Raw genomic sequence first — 22935 nt, forward strand, 5'->3', positions numbered from 1 at the left:
TGTAAGACTTTTAATGAAAATGACACAAAAAATTGGACAGAAAATATATTAATATTAAATGTCAATATTTTATTTTTATTCAGTATTATCAGAGCATGTGAGCAGAGCATAGCGGGGAGCAGATCAGTGAATGAGAGGGTAGCGTCATTTTACATGCGTTGCCCAGTACAGCTGAACTACACCATGTTACATGTTACATACAGTAGCGCTATTGCAAACAGGAACAAGTTTACTACATAGAAATTTCCTGCCGGCACGTAACGTGCGGAGCGTCACAGTGACAGTGGCTTGAGGGAGAGTGAAACCTGCATGCTGAACACTGCTGGGCGGTGCAGCGCACCATATATTTTCGGCCGTTTTTCTCTTTCGGCTGAAAACCAAAAATGCCATTTTCAGTGGCCGAAATTTCGGTGCATCCCTATAAAATACCATTGGTACATACTACTTCCGCCACCTCACCGGAAGTTGTACCCAAGTTCTTTTTTACAGTAGCGCCTCCTGTAAACAGGTGGATAGATCACAACAGAAAAACTCTTTTAGCCACCAAAAGACAAATCATATTAGACGCATTAGAGACAACAAGCTGTACTGAGTAATATGGTAAGAATGTGTTTTAATAGCTGACCTGTGGCATGGCTCCCTGCCCCGCAGGTTGGTTCAGGCCGACCGCTCCCTGGCCCAGTCCGGCACCCGTGCCTGGAAACTGGTTCTGCATGTACTGGTTTTGTAATTGGGGTACGTTGGGTTGAGTCATTCGAGGTGATCCCTGCATACCCATCTAAAAATACACAATAAAGACTCTAAATAAACACTTAATCAGTTAAATTATTTGCCCCTCTTTAGGTCACAGGTAATTTTACCTGATTGAGGTTTGCTCCCATAGGCAGGGGTGGCGTTGCCCTTTGTCCCATTGGCTGTTGCATCCCCACCTGGGCAAACTGATTCATACCTGCACAAAAGTTACAAAACACAAACACAGTGATTTATTTATAGATGTTCAAAAAAACTGCTTCAACTTCAGACCATTTAGTGAGTGTGCCATACCAGCAGGATTCTGCATGCGGTTGACCATCTGATTGGGTCCAGCAGCTTGAACTAAGGACGGATCTAAATGGGGACCATCTACGAAAGACCAGAACATCCATCACAAACAGCATCATCTGATTTAACTGTGTGTGTGTTTGTACTGTAATACATGGTTTACATTTAAAGGAACAGTCCATTTAAAAATATACACATCCTCAGGCCATCCAAGACGTAGATGAGTTTGTTTCTTCATCAGAACAGATTTGGAGAAATGTAGCATTACATCACTTGCTCACCAATGGATCCTCTGCAGTGAATGGGTGCCGTCAGAATGAGAGTCCAAACCGGCTGATAAAAACATCACAATAAGTCACAAGTAAACCACATAACTGAAAAACTGTGTTTATAATAAACAAATCCATTAAGACATTTTTAACTTTAAACCGTTGCTTCCAGCTATGGACTCGTATTTTAGCCAGAAGCAACACTTTATAGTTAAAACGCCTTAATGTTGGATTTGTTTCTTACAAACACACAGCTTTTCACTTCACAAGACGTTAATTGATGGACTGGAGTCATGTGGATTACTGGGGTGTTTTTATCAGCTGTTCGGACTCTCATTATGACGGCACCCATTCACTGCAAAGGATCCATTAGTGAGCAAGTGATGGAATACTAAATTTCTCCAAATCTGTTCCGATGAAGAAACAAACTCATCTACATCTTGGATGGGCCGAGAATGAATGAATTTTTTTAGCAAAGTTTCATTTTTGGGTGAACTATTCCTTTAAGGTCAGTGTATGTGTACGTACTAGGCGGCTGTGCCTGATTCATGCCAGCTGGTGCTTGAGGTAGAGCACAGTTGGGCATGCGAGGCTGAGCTGGCATCATACCCTGCTTCTGTAGTCTGGTTCTCCTCTTCTCCTCCAGCTCCTTCTGAATCTTATAAATCTTCTCCGCCAAAAAGTGGTAATACTCTGCCTGGAAAAGATAAACAGGACTATCATTCCTACCATTCATTTTAAACATTTACAATGTTTCGGTTCAAAGTGCTTTTCAAGCAGCTTTTAGTGAAGACAGAAAAATTAATGGACGTATCACGCCTGGTAAAGATGAGGTTTTCCAGCGCTCTGTCCAGCACTTGACTGTGACAGCTGCATCATGAGTAAAATGTGAGGAATCAAGTGATTCTGTGGATTCACTTAGATATTTACCAAATATAATCCACAGACATGAGACTGTGCAAGAGTTTTCTTACCCTGCTGTTGGCGGATTCGTACATGTCGCCCTCCACTTTGCGAGCGTAAGCTACAAGGTTTTCCATCCGCCGATCCTTCAGTGCTGCAGGGTCTGGAGTGGGGAAGATAGCCTGCACACTACTCACACACATACACGACATGACACACACACACACACACACACACAAACACGACACATGTAACTGAGTTCATGAAATTAAACAGCACCCTATGCGTGACTTTCAAATTGTGTGATAAACTAGATAAGGATTTTAAATAGTTTTGTGGAGAGTGAGTTCACAAAGAGTAAATTCAATGAAATCAGTACTATTTCAGTATCACTGAGATTCTATTATAGTTTTTTTATTAATATTTTGAATTAGCTTTTATTTTACATTAAAATTTTCTATTAGTTTCAGTAATTGTGTTTTTAGTTTTTGTCTATACGTCTTTTACAAAATTTAATTTCAGTTGTAGATTTAGTTATTTAAGTACATCAGCTTGAAAATGAGAAATGTTGCCGTGATAGCTAGCTGAAATAAAATGTCGCATTTTGTATATTTTATTTCAGTTAAAATGTATTTAATGTAACAATTTTTGTTTCAGTTTTAGTCATATAAAAACAGCTCTTATAAAAATATTTGAGTTACGTATAAATAGATACAGTGGGGCAAAAAAGTATTTAGTCAGCCACCAATTGTGCAAGTTCTCCCACTTAAAAAGATGAGAGAGGCCTGTAATTTTCATCATAGGTATACCTCAACTATGAGAGACAAAATGAGAAAAAAAATCCAGAAAATCACATTGTAGGATTTTTAAAGAATTAATTGGTAAATTCCTCGGTAAAATAAGTATTTGGTCACCTACAAACAAGCAAGATTTCTGGCTCTCACAATAAAAGATGATAATGTCATAAGTCAATAGAATCCAGTGCCTTTCATTTCATGGGCGAAAACAGCTGAAACATTCTTCTAAATATCTTCTGGAGTTGGACAGAAGAAAGGAAGTCATACAGATTTTGAACGACATGTGGATGAGTAGCATTTGTGTGGATTAACTCACACTGCTGGTTTCTTTTGTCTCCGGCGCTTTTAAGCGGCAGGCAGACGGGACAGTCATGCCGTGTGCAGTTCTTCCAGTGAGAGATGATCTGCCTGGAGGATGCGCAGTGAGCCACTGCAGAGGAACCACAAGCATTTAAGATGCCATATCATCTTGTTTATGTGTGGGAAAATAAACTATGATTGAAAGAAGATAAATAGGTGGCAACACTCACCCTGGCAGGATTTGCCGGCCTGACAGTGTGTCATGTGATTAAGGACGTTCTTCATGGTTCTGCAGTGGGGCAGGCTGCACTGGCGGACCTCTCCGTTGGCCTGCTCTCTGCGATGGCACTTATGAGCATGAAGTAACAGCACTAGCTGCTGCTGAATGAGTTTACGCTTCTCTGGGTCCGCTGCAGGGGGTGCCGCCGCCCCGCCTGGGCCCGATACGCCACCCACCACACCTGAGCTCTGCTGGAGACAGACAGAAAGAGGGTTTTCAAGGGTCAGGATTTCATGTTCCTGCTGCTGCAGAGTGTTGAGGATCAGAGAATTAGCTGGAGTTGACTGGAGTTTCCATTAGTAAAGATGGCAGCATACACGCTACCATTCAAGTTTGGGAACGGTATGTTTTTTTTTTTTTTTTAAAGAAGTCTTTTTTGTTGACCAAGGCTGCATTTGTTTGATCAAAAATACAGAAGAAAAGATAATATTGTGAAATGTTATTACAATTTAAAATAACTTTTCTATTTTTAAATGTAATTTATTCCTTTGATGGTAAAGCTGGATTTTCAGCATCATTACTCCAGTCTTCAGTGTCACACGATCCTTCAGAAATCATTCTGATATGCTGATTTGATGTTCAAGACACATTACTACCAATGTTGAAAACTGTGATTATGAATGTATAGATTCTGCAGAATAGTTCTAATATGGTCAAATGTGTTATTGAGAATACTTTAATCTTACTTGTAGCAAGAAAAGCAAATTAGCCAGAAATTATTTATACATTTTATTTAAACATTTATTCAAAACTAGGGATGGGACCAAAATTTTGTCTGTCGAAAGTATTCGCAAGAAACTGCAACTTTAAAATATCAGATAACTGTAACTTTGATATAGATGAATTTCAGCATGAAATTTTACTGAGAAGACCTTGCTGCTGCAAATACAAATTTTTACATTTTTATTGCATAATAATCAGCTTGAGAATGTTATTTGTGTTCTGCACATAAATATGTCAGAAAAGCAAGAGCTGTGTCTTAAAGTTTATTCTAAAAATATACACATTTTTTTACTATTTTAGATATAAGGTCACACTAATCTACGTAAATTGGTGTAATTGCTTATATACACATTAACTGGGAAAAAAAAAAACATTTTGATTTTGTCTTTCAGTTCAGTGAGTCCAGAATTCCCAGTAGCTAGTTTTCATTGCAGTGCATCACTATTGAAAGCACTTTCAAGATTAAAACTAAATGAAAATGGGGTTATTGATGTGTAGAATTTCATAAATAATGGGCTTTCAAATTGTGCAGAAATCTGGGGGAAAAAATTGTGTGACTACCCATGAATAATCAATCAACAGGTTCCGTGTCTGTGGGATAAACCACTGGCTGAGCTCTGAGGGGAAATGATAACAGAAGGCTCTTGGTGGCCAGTTAGAGAAGGATTTAAATCCCTTCAGTCAGAGAGGGTCAGGGAATGTGTGTGTGCACGTGGTTCGCTATGACAATTTCCTGCTACCATTCAAGTTTGGGAACGGTATGTTTTTTTTTTTTTTTTTTTAAGAAGTCTCTTATGTTGACCAAGGCTGCATTTGTTTGATCAAAAATACAGAAGAAAAGATAATATTGTGAAATGTTATTACAATTTAAAATAACTTTTCTATTTTTAAATGTAATTTATTCCTTTGATGGTAAAGCTGGATTTTCAGCATCATTACTCCAGTCTTCAGTGTCACACGATCCTTCAGAAATCATTCTGATATGCTGATTTGATGTTCAAGACACATTACTACCAATGTTGAAAACTGTGATTATGAATGTATAGATTCTGCAGAATAGTTCTAATATGGTCAAATGTGTTATTGAGAATACTTTAATCTTACTTGTAGCAAGAAAAGCAAATTAGCCAGAAATTATTTATACATTTTATTTAAACATTTATTCAAAACTAGGGATGGGACCAAAATTTTGTCTGTCGAAAGTATTCGCAAGAAACTGCAACTTTAAAATATCAGATAACTGTAACTTTGATATAGATGAATTTCAGCATGAAATTTTACTGAGAAGACCTTGCTGCTGCAAATACAAATTTTTACATTTTTATTGCATAATAATCAGCTTGAGAATGTTATTTGTGTTCTGCACATAAATATGTCAGAAAAGCAAGAGCTGTGTCTTAAAGTTTATTCTAAAAATATACACATTTTTTTACTATTTTAGATATAAGGTCACACTAATCTACGTAAATTGGTGTAATTGCTTATATACACATTAACTGGGAAAAAAAAAAACATTTTGATTTTGTCTTTCAGTTCAGTGAGTCCAGAATTTCCAGTAGCTAGTTTTCATTGCAGTGCATCACTATTGAAAGCACTTTCAAGATTAAAACTAAATGAAAATGGGGTTATTGATGTGTAGAATTTCATAAATAATGGGCTTTCAAATTGTGCAGAAATCTGGGGAAAAAAATTGTGTGACTACCCATGAATAATCAATCAACAGGTTCCGTGTCTGTGGGATAAACCACTGGCTGAGCTCTGAGGGGAAATGATAACAGAAGGCTCTTGGTGGCCAGTTAGAGAAGGATTTAAATACCTTCAGTCAGAGAGGGTCAGGGAATGTGTGTGTGCACGTGGTTCGCTATGACAATTTCCGTATAGTTCTCTCACCATGCCGACCATGTTCTGCCCATGCTGAGGTTTCTTGTCTATGTTGAACTGGTTAATGCTGTTGGGTTGACCCGCTTTGTTTTGGAGCTGAGGCCCAAGGGACTGTCCTCCGCACTGACCATATGAACCGCCGTAGGGTCCTGGAGCACCCATCATTCCCATCTGAGAGAAAAAAAAACAACAAAAAAAAACAAAGAACTCTTGATCAAAAATGAAAATGAGCTGGTATATCAGTCTCAAGGGTTTCAATTATGACAGAATCTGATCCATCATCCTGAGCAGAATCATAAACCATCAAAGATGAGCTTAGAAAAAATTGAGAGAACGTTAACAGCAAAACAAGAAAATGATCAATAGATGAGAATCAATCTTTCAGCCTGTTCGACTCTCACGTTCTCATCGTTTCCTCACCGCATACGTATTAATGTCAGAGACACTGTGGTATCAATTCTGCAAAATAAACCTCAAAACAGCTGCTAAAAATCTAGAAGAACCCAGCAAAACAAAAAAAGAAAATGTCATTCCCTCTTTTTTTTGCCCATTTCCTGCGGTCCAGGTTGTGCAATCGCCTGTGAATCAACAAAATGGTGCACACAGTTCCTCGCATGAGGGAGTAGAGAAGGTTTTTCAAACTCAGGTCAGTTTTGGTGTGAACGATCACATCACTGAACGTCTCATTCAAACCAAAGAAACACCACAAGATCTTTATTCTTTCACTTGAATAGTCTATTTCACTACCTGATTTCTACAACAGTCTTACTAGACAAAAACTGAACAAAAGGTTGTGTTCTTAAAGGAGGGGAATAGTGTGCTGTCATAAGAACATAAGTCGTCAGATTTGTCTGATCCGACGATGAAAAAAATGAATTTTCAGAATTTCGTTTTTAAACCAAGCAACCAACGATAAACACTACGAGTCGTTTTATTCAAGTTATAAAGTTTGAAAATAAGAAAACGTGGCCTTTAAAAGTCATAAATCCTGAGAACGTTCTGTTTGACCTTTAATTTCTAATATTAGCTTCTCTCTAAAGCAACTTGAGCATAAAGTGTGGGACCGGGACTGATAGAACATTCATTGTGCTTTTTGTTCTCTCCATAAAATAGTCTGACAACTGTTGAAACAGGAAGTTGGGACAGAAGGGCTTAAAAGGGCTTGCACTTTTTGTAAAAATAAATAAAATTAATTTTAAAAATTAAAACGTGCCAATGGTCTTTATTTATTCATTTCATTGGGTCTTAAATTTTTTAATTTGTCTAATGAAATGCAACACTCATGTTTGTTGAAAATAATATTAAATTAATTAAAAAACTTAATTAATATTTATTGTAATTAATAATTAGATCAAAGTTAAATATAATCTATACATACACACACTACTGTTCAAAAGTTGGCGGTAAAAGGGGGCGGTACAATTTTTATACGTTTGAGTTTCTTATGCTCACCAAAGTTGCATTTATTTAATCAGATATACAGTGAAAACATTGTGAAATATAAAAATTTTAAATAACTGTTTTTCATTTTAATATATTTTAAAATGTAAAATATTCCTCTGACGGCAAAGCTGAATTTTCAGCATCATTACTCCAGTCTTCAGCGTCGCATGATCCTCCAGAAATCATTCTAACATGATGATTTGCTGCTCAAGAAACATTTCATATTATTACAAATGTTGAAAACAGTTGTGCTGCATAATATTTTTGAGGAAACGTGATACTTTTATTTTTCAGAATACTTGAACAAAGTTCAAAAGAACAGCATTTATTTTAAATCGCCACCTTGGAATTATAAGGTTCTGCCTGTATTCTGAGAAGTTTTTGCATTCCATATAGATAGAATCTTTTTGTTGTTTTTTGTTTTGTTTTAATAAAAAGTCCCAAAATTTACACAACACAATGTACACACACAAAAAAAAAAATCACATAATGTAAATAAGTTGTTACAGAATAAAAATATGTAAATAACTAAATTTTGACAAAAATGTCAGATAGAAGAACCCTATAATTCCAAGGTGACAAAATATAATTCTTATAACATTATATTACATTTAGTTTAATCCTTGATGAAAAAAATTTGATTTCTTAAAAAAAAAAAATCTTACTGACCCCAAATTAAATAGCTCTTTCACACAAAACACATCAGTTCATAGATGCATCATGAGATCTAAAACATAAATTCAAGTTAACCTTAAAGCAAAACCCTTTTGCAAATGCATGAATGCATTTTAAACTGTACAAACACACAGAAATATTATACTGACACACTGACTTGTTCACACATGGAGATATTGAGCTTCAAAGTTTTTGCATTCCATATAGATAGAATCTTTTTGTTGTTTTTTGTTTTGTTTTAATAAAAAGTCCCAAAATTTACACAACACAATGTACACACACACAAAAAAATCACATAATGTAAATAAGTTGTTACAGAATAAAAATATGTAAATAACTAAATTTTGACAAAAATGTCAGATAGAAGAACCCTATAATTCCAAGGTGACAAAATATAATTCTTATAACATTATATTACATTTAGTTTAATCCTTGATGAAAAAAATTTGATTTCTTAAAAAAAAAAAATCTTACTGACCCCAAATTAAATAGCTCTTTCACACAAAACACATCAGTTCATAGATGCATCATGAGATCTAAAACATAAATTCAAGTTAACCTTAAAGCAAAACCCTTTTGCAAATGCATGAATGCATTTTAAACTGTACAAACACACAGAAATATTATACTGACACACTGACTTGTTCACACATTACCTTGTTCACTGCTCCTGGTTGCTGCGGTCTCATTGCTGCCTGTGCCGTCTGCTGCCCTGTGTTCTGCTGCTGCAGAGCATCGGGCAGCATGTTCCCGTTACCAACCATGCCCGCATTCATGTTCACATTGGCGTAGCCCATTCTAGGCGCACCATTCATCATCTGCCCTCCCATCATGCTCTGCGGCTGTCCGTTCCCTTTCTGGGCGCCCATCATGCCCCGGTTCAGTCCCGCCACCATGCCAGGCTGCGGCATCATGCCAGGCTGCTGCTGTTGAGGGCCACCCAGTCCCTGAGTAACCGGGGTGCCACTCAGACCTCCCATCATCCCCAAGGAGGGCACATTACCGGGGTTGCCGGCGGCCATGGAGGTGGATGGAGGGCCGCCAGGGCGGAGGAGCTCAGACAGGTGCTTGTGTTTGGCTGCTGTGTCCTGGCCCGAGCCGCCCAGAGAGCCCGACATCCCTCCTCCACCCAGACTGGTGTGTAACTGGCTGGGGTCCATCCCATTAGGAAGGCCCAGGTCGGAGGAGTTAATGAGCTCGTCTGGGAGGTCATGCTCCAGGTCAAACAGAGAGCCAAAATCTGAAAAAAAAGGGAAAAGAGATTTTTAATCAGGTTGTTGCTCACAGAAAAATCACTCATAATGAAGTACATCAGAGAATAATTATAGTATGTCCAAAAAACAAGACGTATCCAGCAAAGCCACAGCAAAAGAAACCATATTTTACCCAAGTTGCCAGTTTTTAAATGGTTGAACTGGTTGGTTGGTGTTTTAACGCCATGCCAGCTTCCTTGGTGGATAACAAGTTGAAATAGCATAAAAGAGCCATTTAAAATCCTAGGCTATATAAGGTTTTTAAAGTTTGCTGGAGATCAAAACTAGAGTTTTTAGTAGGAATTAATCTGATGAGATAAAGTAATACTAAAACATAACAACAAGTGCACAACACATCTGCAATTTCAATACATCGGGAGGTTAGTCGGCCTCCTCAAAGCATGGGTTGATCCATCACTCTACAGCAAGAAATCTAGACAAATTGACCAAAGCGTGGCAGAACGAATCTCGTTCAACAGTTTACTGCAGCTCCAGTGATGAGAGAAAGACTGAGATTATCGGCTCACCGGAGAGCAGTATAGCCGGTGTGCATGTCCTAATGGTTCATACTAATAAAAAACACATGGCATAACAATGGACAAGCGGTGGGACAAAATGGGAGGGGGGGTTTCCTACATAATGGCAGGTCCTGATAACAGCAACACACCAACGACTAAAAAATGCTAAATACTCTAAATATGAAGTAAGCAAGCTTTTGAGTGCAGTCTTCACATTAGTAATAGATCAATATATCAGCCAAGCAATTAATCAGACAGTATTTGGATTTGAATGTAAGATTATGGTGATAGACCAACAACCGAACACGCTTAGCTGATTTACAGAAGTGCTTTTCACACATTTGTTCTGTTTTGAAGTCTGCATACAACCCTTTTTGTGCATAGATGAGTCATTTTTATTTAATCTTATATTTAAAGGAGAATTTTTAAATGCATGCACATTTTTAAGGAGACGCAAATGAGAAAAGTGACAGCATTCAGCCAATTTTATGCCATGTTTTTTTCCCCCCTTTTATTTACATTATAGAATATTTCAAAAAAAAATGGAATTTTTTTTTTTTTTTCACTTTACTTGCATATTCTGAATATTAAAATAACGTTCTTACGGCTAGTTTGTGTGTATCTTTAGGTAACTGCAGATCAAATGATCTTATATTTAAAGGAGAATTTTTAAATGCATGCACATTTTTAAGGAGACGCAAATGAGAAAAGTGACAGCATTCAGCCAATTTTATGCCATGTTTTTTTCCCCCCTTTTATTTACATTATATAGAATATTTCTAAAAAAAAAAAAATTTGAAATTATTTTTTTTTTTCACTTTACTTGCATATTCTGAATATTAAAATAACGTTCTTACGGCTAGTTTGTGTGTATCTTTAGGTAACTGCAGATCAAATGAAAAAAAGGGATTTAATTCAAAGTATTGGTTGTACAAACATTCATTTCTTATTGCCTAGGTGACAACATAAACAATGGCACAACTTACCCCGATTTCCCCAACCAAAAAGGTTTTTTTTACTGAAATAAATATTGTATGAAACAAAGTGCTGATTCAAATTCCTCTTTTATACATTAACTTATCTTAAATTATACCATCTGTTATGTTGATATCAGCATCAGCCATTTAAAAGCCTGTACTGGAGAGCCACTAGAGTTCAGACAATATGACCTGGCTTTCACTTCTAGACACGCTGCAAAAAAAAGCTGCTTAAACCAGTCCAGAAAGGTTTGCTGGTCTTAACCGGTCAAGCTGGTTTTAGAAGGGTCTTGGACACTTTATCTAGTCAAACAGGAAGTCATATTAAGCTAGTTAAAACATAGAGAGACCAGACGAATAAAGTAGCATCTACTGCTTAGTGTTGATTAGAAACTTGCACGCACTGGTTTGTCAACTATTAAGTACGCACTACATATAAACCAACTTGAAAAGAAGCACTTCTGGCGTCCCAGAGTGCTCTAGACTTCACTCCCAACCGCGTGTCAGTAAACCGACGTGATTTATAACTTGTTCCTGTCGAGTATTCCTTCTCCTGACAAGCTCGAAATGCAAACCCCAGCTCTCGACATCTCATAACGACGAACAAAGCGAAAAGTTTGTGTAACGCACACCCGGAACAACACTGCATACTATTTTGCACACTCAGAAGACCACACACACAAACAGTATTGTAACACACCTCGTCAACATTATAGAATATTTCAAAAAAAAATGGAATTTTTTTTTTTTTTTTCACTTTACTTGCATATTCTGAATATTAAAATAACGTTCTTACGGCTAGTTTGTGTGTATCTTTAGGTAACTGCAGATCAAATGAAAAAAAGGGATTTAATTCAAAGTATTGGTTGTACAAACATTCATTTCTTATTGCCTAGGTGACAACATAAACAATGGCACAACTTACCCCGATTTCCCCAACCTTGTTTACAGTTTTGTTTACAGTTATCAAGGTTTTTTTTACTGAAATAAATATTGTATGAAACAAAGTGCTGATTCAAATTCCTCTTTTATACATGAACTTATCTTAAATTATACCATCTGTTATGTTGATATCAGCATCAGCCATTTAAAAGCCTGTACTGGAGAGCCACTAGAGTTCAGACAATATGACCTGGCTTTCACTTCTAGACACGCTGCAAAAAAAAGCTGCTTAAACCAGTCCAGAAAGGTTTGCTGGTCTTAACCGGTCAAGCTGGTTTTAGAAGGGTCTTGGACACTTTATCTAATCAAACAGGAAGTCATATTAAGCTAGTTAAAACATAGAGAGACCAGACGAATAAAGTAGCATCTACTGCTTAGTGTTGATTAGAAACTTGCACGCACTGGTTTGTCAACTATTAAGTACGCACTACATATAAACCAACTTGAAAAGAAGCACTTCTGGCGTCCCAGAGTGCTCTAGACTTCACTCCCAACCGCGTGTCAGTAAACCGACGTGATTTATAACTTGTTCCTGTCGAGTATTCCTTCTCCTGACAAGCTCGAAATGCAAACCCCAGCTCTCGACATCTCATAACGACGAACAAAGCGAAAAGTTTGTGTAACGCACACCCGGAACAACACTGCATACTATTTTGCACACTCAGAAGACCACACACACAAACAGTATTGTAACACACCTCGTCAACTTCAAATGAAAACACGGAGCAAATTAGCCTGCTAGCTATCTTGCTAAGCGATTTAAATACCGGGGGACGATGCGAGCAAACAAAAACAACGAAAGAAAGCTCTTACAAACACACGTCGAATGTCTTTTCTCTCTCTCTCTCTCTCTCTCTCTCTCCATACAGGGAGGGAAGCAGCGGCAGTGTGCAGGCGCGAGACTCGCCCGCACACCGCAGCGCGTGAAACATTATTATTTACCGTTTCCATCGCTCGCGGAGACCGACAGAGCCGGGGAAGACAATTTAGGCCTCTTAGCTGAAGGCGGACCGGATTCCAGCACATTATCGGCCATAGTTTTCCTCCGGTTTAGTGTTAAAGCATATATCCCGCGTAGGATAGCCCTTCCTGTGCAGTCGCGAGCCGATGTGCAAATGAAATCTCTCCTCGTTCACGAGCTCCGGACGGATTCCCGTTTCCCTTTCATGCATGCAATGCAATGCTTCAATGTTCAGTCCACCTTTAATGCTCCCTTTTAAGATTTTCTAGTCTTTAGTTCCTCAAAGTATATTTCCGAATGTAGGAGGTGAAGGGAGGGACAGACGGTCATGCAAGCTCGCCGCAAACTCACGTAGCCTCCTCGGCGACTGAGCAATTTTCCCGAGATTTATCCTCGCTGCTTGCATCCGTCTTTTCCGCCATTGTCGGCGGCGAGCTGAAGTGTTGGTGTTTTTTTTAAGGCGTTGTGTACGAGAAACCGAACTCGCTCCGGTGCGGCTTCATGCAATGTTTATGAGCAAACACTAAGATTCAGAATTATGTCTCTTCGCATTATTAGCATGTGCGATTCTCAGCCTGCATCACTTTATTTCGAAGACTAAAAGTCCATCGTGCTCCTTCAGATCGACACAGATGTTTGCACCTCCTTCATCGATGTCTTTATTTCCTCCCAAGTCATTAAGATGGATGGAGAGAACAAATAAATACTTGGAAATGGGAATAGAATTAAACAACCATATGCACGTGAAAGTTTCCTTTCATCCTCAATTGCAGAATAAACAAGACGCTAAATGTGCATCCAAGAACTGTAATGACTTCAGTTTGCATGCGCGAGCTACCACTTTAGATGATTCCAAACAACTTGCATATTTCAGCGTCCGTGTCTTACTATTTTGCAACAATACTTCAAAGTGACAAGTTGAACGGTTTATTGTGCGTTCACATCTGAATACGGCTCGTGCGCCCTCTGTGTGAATGTGTCCAGTGCACGAGTTCAAAGTGTTTGCAGAAAACCTCTGACCATTGCTTCACGAGACCACCCTGCACTGCGCACAGCTCGTGCATGCAAAGAAATGATTTCAAAAGCGTCTGTGTAATGGACAGGACATCTACGCAATCGGTAGTTCGTCTGAAGTGCAAGATGCTGTCTCGCAGTCCGCTGTGCACGGGCTAAAGAATGGGAATCAAGTGAAGTTGGTCAATGAATATGCGTCTATTTCACATCAAGCAAATAAGAATCATTTGTCACTGCACGAAGAGCCTTGCGGAGCATTAAGCAAGCGCGAGAGGAACAGCAGTGGGTCGAAAACCGAATGAACCGAAACGACGTGGGCTTCAGTAATATTTCGGCGCTGAAGCATCTGCCGATCCGGGTGATATTGCCAGCTGCACCCCCCAAAATCTGGGGGTCCTCAAACCCCCTTCATAGGCTTTGTGATGCCGTGAACCCCCCTGCGCGTTCATCCCTTTTAAATTTCTCCCTTCTCTTGCACAGTTCCTGCAATTTTCCCCACTTTCGCTGTCGTCCGCCAGCAACCGGCGATGCAATTGAACAGTTATTCCCACTTCGTGACGCTGGTATTTTCCTTTTCCCCTGACGAGCTTCCCTTCGTTTAAATGTATTGCTCTCTTCCGCCTCTTCGCTTCGTTTAAAAAAAAGATCAGTAAACGAAAGGAAAAGCCAGTCTGCTCTTTGATTTCCACACGGGAGAATCTATCATCTCCCTCCGCTAATCGCGCGGGTTGTGTTTTATCCGGTTTGGATCCGCGAGGACGGAGCCGGCGGCGCTCAGAGTCGCAGTGGTCGTCGCGCGAGTGTCTTTTTTTCGGTCGCTCCTGCCTCCTTCACTCGCTCAGCACAAACAAAATGGCGGCTTGTTGTTTCTACTCCTCTGGCTGGGGGGAGGGAAGGTTGGAGGTGCGGTAGCATTAGTAAAGGGGGGGGGTGGAGGGGGAGATGGCGATCTGGATTTCCCCGACAGTGCTGTTTCGGAGTTCGGACTGTTCTGGGCGGTGTGCGAGACGCGGTCCAGCATCATCTGATGATGGACTCACTAGTAGTGAAATGATGCCCACCTGGTGACTTGCTTCGCAAAATATTGCTTCACTTGGCTTCGCTAGCTGGAGGCACACGCTTAAAAATAAAGGTGCTTCACGATGCCACAGAAGAACCTTTTTGTCTAAATGGTTCCATAAAGAACCTTTAACATCTGAAGAACCTTTCTGTTTCACAAAAGCTTCTTTGTGGCGAAAGAAGGTTCTTCAGATTACAAAAAGGTAAGAAAGAGATGGTTCTTTAAAGAACCTTTGACTGAATGGTTCTTTGTGGAACCAAAAATGGTTCTTCTACGGCATCGCTTGAAGAACCTTTATTTTTAAGAGTGTACAGTCAGCCTCCTCGGAGAAGCCCAGGGGTCAGGTGCCCTATTGGAAGTGCAATAGTGATCGAGTCAAGAACAAGCAGTGACTTTTCTATTTTATTTTTTTTGGACCTTGTACTGCCAAACTAGAGTATTTTTGGACGTCATATGCATGTTCATAGTCACATTAGCTCAGAAGCATTGCTTTACTAGGATTATTTTTGCCATAACTGCATTAGGCATCATCTCAGATGAGAGATTGGGTCTCAAAACCTTGCTGAAACCAGCCTAAGCTGGATGGCTGGTTTTAGCTGGTCTTCCAGCCTGGTCATTTTAGAGTGGTTTGACCACTTCTTCAGGTGGAAGACCAGGCTGGGAGACCAGCCAAAGCCCGTCTTAAACCAGCATAGGCTGGATTTTGCAGGTTTTTTTCAGCAGGGAACCAAGAAAACTGACTATGTTGCAGCATTTTGGCCATCATAAACATGTTCAGAGTGTATTCAGCTAAAGAAACTCCAAAACCTAGTGAGCTACCTACCTACCTGGACGTCGTATGCGCATTAAGAGTCTGCTCAGCTCAAAAACTAGACAGCAACTGGCAACAACGTAACTGAGCATAATCTCAGCTAGGACATTGTGTCTCAAAACCAAGGGAACTGAATATGTAGCAGCATTTTGGGCAGCATAAACATGTTCAGAGTCAATTCGGCTCAAAAACATCAAGTTGCTTTCCAAGACAGCATGGCCGTAAATTGCAAGTGACCTGAACTGAGATAATATGTCTCAATTTTAGTCAGCTGCCTACCTAGGCCTGCTTTTTTGGACACCTTAAGTGTGTTCTGAGTGAGCTCAGATCGAAAAACTCCAAACCTAGGAACCTAGCATTTTTTGGTAACATAAGCATGTTCAGAGTCAATTAGAGCTCAAAAACTCCAAAACCTAATGAGCTGCCTACCTAGAAATCATTTCTGGATATCAGCTCAGAAACGGCTTAACCAGAGAGCGTTTCCGCACAAAACACAGGGAGCTGACCATATAGCATAAAGCCCCGTTCACACCAAGAACGATAACTATAAAGATATTAGCGTCCACACCAGCGAACGATATTGTCTGTTTATTCTAAGTGCACACTCGTCTGCCGCTTTAAATTCTCAAGCTGGTGATAGCAGGATGGATTCTGATTGGCTGTCAATGTTTATATCGTTCATCAGCTGGAAAAAATCGTTCTGAAAATGATTCCAACAATATTGTTTCTCTGTGCCTTTATCATTATAGCTGTGGTGTAGACTCTGCTATTCTTTAATACTGAGAACGATTTTTAGAACTTTATCGTTATCTTTATAGTTATCGTGCTTGGTGTGAACGGGCCTTAAATGGGAAATCATAAGTCTGTTCAGAGTCAATCCACCTCAAAAACCTCAATATCTAGTGAGTGGCCTAGCTAGATAGCATTTCTGGGCCTCATTGGCACGTTCAAAGTCAGCTCACATAAAAAAAAAAAATGGCATAAATGCATTGCAAGTCATCTAAGCTGAGAAATTGTGTCTCAAAATCTAGTGAGCTGCGTTTTTGTTAAAAGTGAACCAAAATCATCACAATTAAAAGAACCAAAGACTTAAACTACTTCAGTCTGTGTACATTGAATTTATTTAATACACAAGTTTCACAATTTGAGAAATAAATGAACTTTTCCATGGCATTCTAATTTATTGAGATGCACCTGTATATATTTAGTTTTATTAGGTTAGATACACAAAAAATACAGCAGCCCAACACACAAATTCTGATGTCCTTAGAATTTTTCCATTTCCAACCTTACTGAGGTTTTAGAGTACTATTTTAATATCTATATGTATTGTGAAAAATGCTAGTTTTAGACTTCATTCAGCATAAATGTAATCACTTTTAGCCTATTTTTTTCTAATTAATTTGATTTAATTAATTTATTTTGACTTCTAGAAGTAAACCACTGTGACTTAAAACCAAGCAAATTTAGTATAACTTATTTACTACATCAGATAATCTGTGTGTTATTGGAGTGATTAAAAGTTTCAAATGTACTTAGAATATGTATTGGGGGGAAAAAAATGAATTTTTGCATCTGTTCAGTGACTTATGTGGTTTAGAAATGCAGCAACAAAATCAAGAACTAGACATTTCATCTGTGTGTTATTGGAGTGATTAAAAGTTTCAAATGTACTTAGAATATGTATTGGGGGGAAAAAATGAATTTTTGCATCTGTTCAGTGACTTATGTGGTTTAGAAATGCAGCAACAAAATCAAGAACTAGACATTTATTTTGACAACAGTAAAAAACACATTTATGACAATAAAAACCTCAGCAGACAAACACAAAATGAGCCTCTCACAGTGAAACAGATAAATTATCTCAGAAACAAACTGTTCAACATTGCTAAATCATATAGTAACCTGTTTGTTTCTCCATCTGAACTCACTTGAAGTCTCCTATAAAACCCTCATCCTAGATCTTACACACTCAGACAAAAATCTGTCACTGGGGTGGTACCTGTACAAAAAAAGATAAAAATACATTAGTACATTTAGGTCATGATATGTACACTTTAGGTACTAATATGTACCTTTAAAGTACTTATATGTACCTTTGGGGGTAAATTGGGTACAAATGTACGTTTTGAAAGGGCACCGCCCCTGTGACAGTTTTTGTACCTTTTTTCTGAGAGTGTAGTTGTGCATGTCAAATACAAAACACGACCCAACTGGCTATCAGGGAGATGTTGCACGCTGTCCCAACATGTCCAGCTCTTAATCCTCCAGATTTAATACATAACTGGAGCAAGTTCTGTGAGATCCAGACCTCCCGAGTCGACTATTACAGAAAACCCTACCAGCGGAGGTGTTAAAAGATGGGAGAAACAGTGTCATTCTAGAAGGACTTGCTATGTTTTACTCTTTCCTTTCAGTCCTCTCCATGCGCGCAAGCTCTCTCCACCTCAGCGATGGTTTTTGGGGTGTCTGCAGATAGAACGAGGGGTCCCCCGTGTTCTCGGATCACCACGTCGTCCTCAATTCGCACCCCAAGACCCCGAAATTGCTCTGGACATGAGCTGTCGTCCTCACTGATGTACAGTCCTGGGTGAAAGGAGCAAGAGATGAGAGTTTAGAGTTTCTGTTTTGTTTTGTTTTTGCAGTACAGCTCAAATGCTAAGAAGTTGAATGTTTGCCCAGTATGCCACAGTCCAATGGTAATTACAGTGCATTCAAGATACAGGCCTGCGGTTTATCAGTATTATTACCCTTATTTTTCTAACATGGTGCTGTATGAATGTCCTCAACAAGTGCAGTTTTCAAAACATCTCTTATGGGACTCAAAGTGCAAAACAAGACTACATCGCTCTGATTGTAAGCAACAAATCGATCTATTGTGCCCGGTGCAGTGTGTTCCAATATGCATTCAGATGATTGATCTCATTATGATTTTAGTTCAGCTAGTCCAGCCAATGCATTTTTTTCTGACAGCTTTTTTTTTTTTAAACTGAATGCTAGACGCATTCTTTGATGATCCAAAAGTAAAAAAAAAGCATTTTTTAAAACAGACATGCAGCATTAATTGTTTTTGAATAAAAGTGATCTTCACCTGGCTCTATTGTGATCACCATGCCAGGTTGCAGCGGTTGTGAACGAGACAGCTCAGGAGTGTCATGAACATCCATGCCCAGGTAGTGACCTACGTGATGGGGGCAAAACTGCCGAGCAGCCTGGGAGAAAAAAACAACCCGGCAGACATCCATTGAGAAAAAACAACTGTAAATGTGATTATAATGCATGTTACAGCGAGTGAAAGAGTTGAAAAGCTGCATGTGAGGAACATGAAAACAGATTTTAACTAAAGTCAGTGCACACGTACACCTCCACAGCCACAACAGGCTAAACTGAACAACATGTCGGTTTGTTGGCCTCATAAACTCGCTACATTGAAAGTGAAATGGTGCTTTTATGGCAGTGTGGTGCTTTACAGACGCTATAAGTGGGTCAGATCTTTGCCATTTAAATTGGGCAAAAAGTCTTATAGTCATTTCCTGACCACAGAGCTTTAGGAAAGTTCAATTAAATAAATAAAGAATGTCTCAAAATCTTGGTGTTTCAGCACTGTGAAGCAGAATCTCGGGTTGGTGTGAGAAGCCAGTGATACATTTGACAGTATATTCATGCTTGGAGAATTGCAATCGATTACAAACACGCAAGAATCAGTTGCATTTGGCATTAATGATGTAAAAGCTGGAACAATGCAATGAGAGTCAGTTTTTATGTATACACAGAAATAAAAAAAAGTGCAGACCAATGCAGATATTAAATAATTTTTTCAAATCTACTGTTGAAGGCAGGAAATTCGTTAGAAACGTGCTGCCTAAATGTGTTCCTGTGGTCCTTTAAAAAATGAATTTAAAGATGCAATGATCATCTTGGAAGTTTTAGCATGTTGAATGTTACTGTATTACTTTCAGAACAGCAAAACTCTCCCCGCCAAGCTTTATCTCTTAAACGCAACAACTAAAAATATAGAATACTGTTCAAAAGTTTGAGGTTGGTAAGATTTTTAAAGGTCACTGAAAGAAGTCTCTTATGCTCACCAAGGCTGCATTTATTTGCTTAAAAGTACAGTAAAAGCTATGGAGATATTTTTGTCGCATTATTCCAAATAAGTCCACAAGTAAATCTTAGGCCTTGGTTCACAGACATGGCTTAGATTAAGCCAGAATTAAGCCTTAGTTAAATTAGGACATTTAAGTAGTTTTTTTTTTTTAAATGTGCCTTAGAAAAAAAACATTACTTGTGTGCAGCTTAATACAAATCAATGGCACTGGCATATTTTAAGATATGCCAGTGCATGTTGCTTTCAGTCAAACATGCATTTTAGTCTGGGACTAGGCTTAAGCCTTGTCTGTGAAAACGGGCATTAGAGTTTCATAAACATGAATTAAATTCACAAATAAATAAAATGAGACTAGCAAACACAATCACAAATATCGAATGCTAGACGCATTCTTTGATGATCCAAAAGTAAAAAAAAAGCATTTTTTAAAACAGACATGCAGCATTAATTGTTTTTGAATAAAAGTGATCTTCACCTGGCTCTATTGTGATCACCATGCCAGGTTGCAGCGGTTGTGAACGAGACAGCTCAGGAGTGTCATGAACATCCATGCCCAGGTAGTGACCTACGTGATGGGGGCAAAACTGCCGAGCAGCCTGGGAGAAAAAAACAACCCGGCAGACATCCATTGAGAAAAAACAACTGTAAATGTGATTATAATGCATGTTACAGCGAGTGAAAGAGTTGAAAAGCTGCATGTGAGGAACATGAAAACAGATTTTAACTAAAGTCAGTGCACACGTACACCTCCACAGCCACAACAGGCTAAACTGAACAACATGTCGGTTTGTTGGCCTCATAAACTCGCTACATTGAAAGTGAAATGGTGCTTTTATGGCAGTGTGGTGCTTTACAGACGCTATAAGTGGGTCAGATCTTTGCCATTTAAATTGGGCAAAAAGTCTTATAGTCATTTCCTGACCACAGAGCTTTAGGAAAGTTCAATTAAATAAATAAAGAATGTCTCAAAATCTTGGTGTTTCAGCACTGTGAAGCAGAATCTCGGGTTGGTGTGAGAAGCCAGTGATACATTTGACAGTATATTCATGCTTGGAGAATTGCAATCGATTACAAACACGCAAGAATCAGTTGCATTTGGCATTAATGATGTAAAAGCTGGAACAATGCAATGAGAGTCAGTTTTTATGTATACACAGAAATAAAAAAAAGTGCAGACCAATGCAGATATTAAATAATTTTTTCAAATCTACTGTTGAAGGCAGGAAATTCGTTAGAAACGTGCTGCCTAAATGTGTTCCTGTGGTCCTTTAAAAAATGAATTTAAAGATGCAATGATCATCTTGGAAGTTTTAGCATGTTGAATGTTACTGTATTACTTTCAGAACAGCAAAACTCTCCCCGCCAAGCTTTATCTCTTAAACGCAACAACTAAAAATATAGAATACTGTTCAAAAGTTTGAGGTTGGTAAGATTTTTAAAGGTCACTGAAAGAAGTCTAAGTAACTTAACAGTATCCCAAGTAAATGCAAGGTTTTTATTTACATTGTCCATTTGCAAATGTCACGCTGCACTGCAACTGGACTCATCAAAGCAAATGTTTGAATCATTTGTCCTTCATCCAGTCCAGTGTAGACTGTATTTGCTTTGGATGCGTCGTGAGGGTATTACTGACGATGCTCGGGATCTGTGAATGATCATAAATTGTGTATAATCCTGAGTTTATCCTCATTCACTGATTCTGATGGAAAAATAAAGAAGCCAAACAGGGTTTTTTAACCACACAAACAGCACTTCAGCTCAATTTGAACGAAGTGTCCATAGAATGCAGTTCCTACAGGAGTGCAAATAAATGAATCTGATCTCACCCTGATTGTAAAGCAACACTTGATTGGCTATAGCGAGAATGTGCAACGACTGGTCAGCAAAATGTAGCTGTTATCTGATTGGCTTGTGTAGATGGTGGGTGGCGTCTACCTATTTGTGGATTTGTCAGCGTCTTGACGCTAGAAATGATAAAAATCCACAAATGCGTGCAGCGATCTACAAATGCACAGGATGCGATTCACAAATGTATGCCAGGCAAAGTTGTGTTTGTAGAAAAAAATAAAATAAAAATATTTGAGAATGTGTTTTTTATTTGCAAATCTTATTTTATTTATTTGTGAATTTAATTAATGTGTTTTGTGGACCTCATTCTATTTATTTGTCAATAGCTTTAATTTTTTGTAAATCTCTTTACATTTATTTGTGGATCATAATCTATTTATTTGGAATTATGCAACAAAAATATCTCCATAAAAACACTAACATTATGAAATACTAATACAATTTGCAATAGCTGTTTTCAAATTAAATATATTTTAAAATGCATTTTATTTCTGTGATGGTAAAAAATGTTCAGCATCATTACTCCAGTCTTCAGTGTCTCATGATCCTTCAGAAATCATTCTGATATGCTGCTTTGCTGCTCAAGAAACTTTTATTATTATCAATATTGAAAACACTGGTGCTGCTAAAAGGGATAATTCACCCAAAAATGAAAATTTGATGTTTATCTGCTTACCCCCAGAGCATCCAAGATGTAGGAGAATTTGTTTCTTCAGTAGAACACATTTGATGATTTTTAACTCCAGCCGTTGCAGTCTATCAGTCGTATAATGCATGGCAATGGTAACAAAATCTATGAGAGTAAAAAAAAAACATGCACAGACAAATCCAAATTAAACCCTGTGGCTCGTGACGACACATTGATGTCCTAAGACACGAAACGATCAGTTTGTGCCAGAAACCGAACAGTATTTATATAATTTTTTTTACCTCTAATACACCACTATGTCTAAATGTCTTTGGGCGCGCGCACGGCATGAGGTGTGTACGCGCTCTGGCATGGTTTATGCAAGCGCCGGAAGTGATCTCTCGCGCGTATACGTCACTCATTGTTTACACAAAGCACAGTCATTGTAGGTACGACGGCTAATCAAAATGGTACTTACTTGCGTTTATCAGGATTGTTCAAAC

At 38.6% G+C, this 22935-nt stretch overlaps 2 protein-coding genes across 3 annotated transcripts in view; both read right to left on the reverse strand.

Annotated features, from left to right (window-relative positions):
* The window catches only part of LOC107602282 (histone acetyltransferase p300-like), a 37089-nt gene extending 22256 nt beyond the window's left edge, over positions 1 to 14833 (reverse strand). Inside the window, exons 1-10 of the mRNA XM_016294743.1 lie at positions 12945 to 14833; positions 8969 to 9552; positions 6204 to 6365; positions 3541 to 3781; positions 3329 to 3440; positions 2285 to 2402; positions 1839 to 2007; positions 1045 to 1122; positions 861 to 949; positions 626 to 778 (exon numbers count right to left, since the gene is read on the reverse strand). Of these exons, the coding sequence (XP_016150229.1) occupies positions 626 to 778; positions 861 to 949; positions 1045 to 1122; positions 1839 to 2007; positions 2285 to 2402; positions 3329 to 3440; positions 3541 to 3781; positions 6204 to 6365; positions 8969 to 9552; positions 12945 to 13038 (1800 nt within the window). The 5' untranslated portion in view covers positions 13039 to 14833. The remainder of the gene's footprint in view (positions 1 to 625; positions 779 to 860; positions 950 to 1044; positions 1123 to 1838; positions 2008 to 2284; positions 2403 to 3328; positions 3441 to 3540; positions 3782 to 6203; positions 6366 to 8968; positions 9553 to 12944) is intronic.
* Positions 14834 to 17608: 2775 nt separating this feature from the next.
* The window catches only part of LOC107602334 (probable Xaa-Pro aminopeptidase 3), an 18563-nt gene continuing 13236 nt past the window's right edge, over positions 17609 to 22935 (reverse strand). Inside the window, exons 9-11 of one of the 2 annotated variants that reach the window (XR_001611025.1) lie at positions 20432 to 20552; positions 18012 to 18434; positions 17609 to 17850 (exon numbers count right to left, since the gene is read on the reverse strand). Coding sequence is in view for 1 of the 2 variants with exons in the window: in XM_016294809.1 (XP_016150295.1) it covers positions 18262 to 18434; positions 20432 to 20552 (294 nt within the window). In the remaining variant the exon portion in view is untranslated. Of the gene's footprint in view, positions 18435 to 20431; positions 20553 to 22935 lie in introns of both variants that reach the window. The other variant, XM_016294809.1, reaches the window with a different exon arrangement.

The sequence above is a fragment of the Sinocyclocheilus grahami genome, unplaced genomic scaffold (genome assembly GCF_001515645.1).
Source record: "Sinocyclocheilus grahami isolate Dianchi unplaced genomic scaffold, SAMN03320097.WGS_v1.1 scaffold324.1, whole genome shotgun sequence".
In the NCBI taxonomy this organism is placed as follows: Eukaryota; Metazoa; Chordata; class Actinopteri; order Cypriniformes; family Cyprinidae; genus Sinocyclocheilus; species Sinocyclocheilus grahami.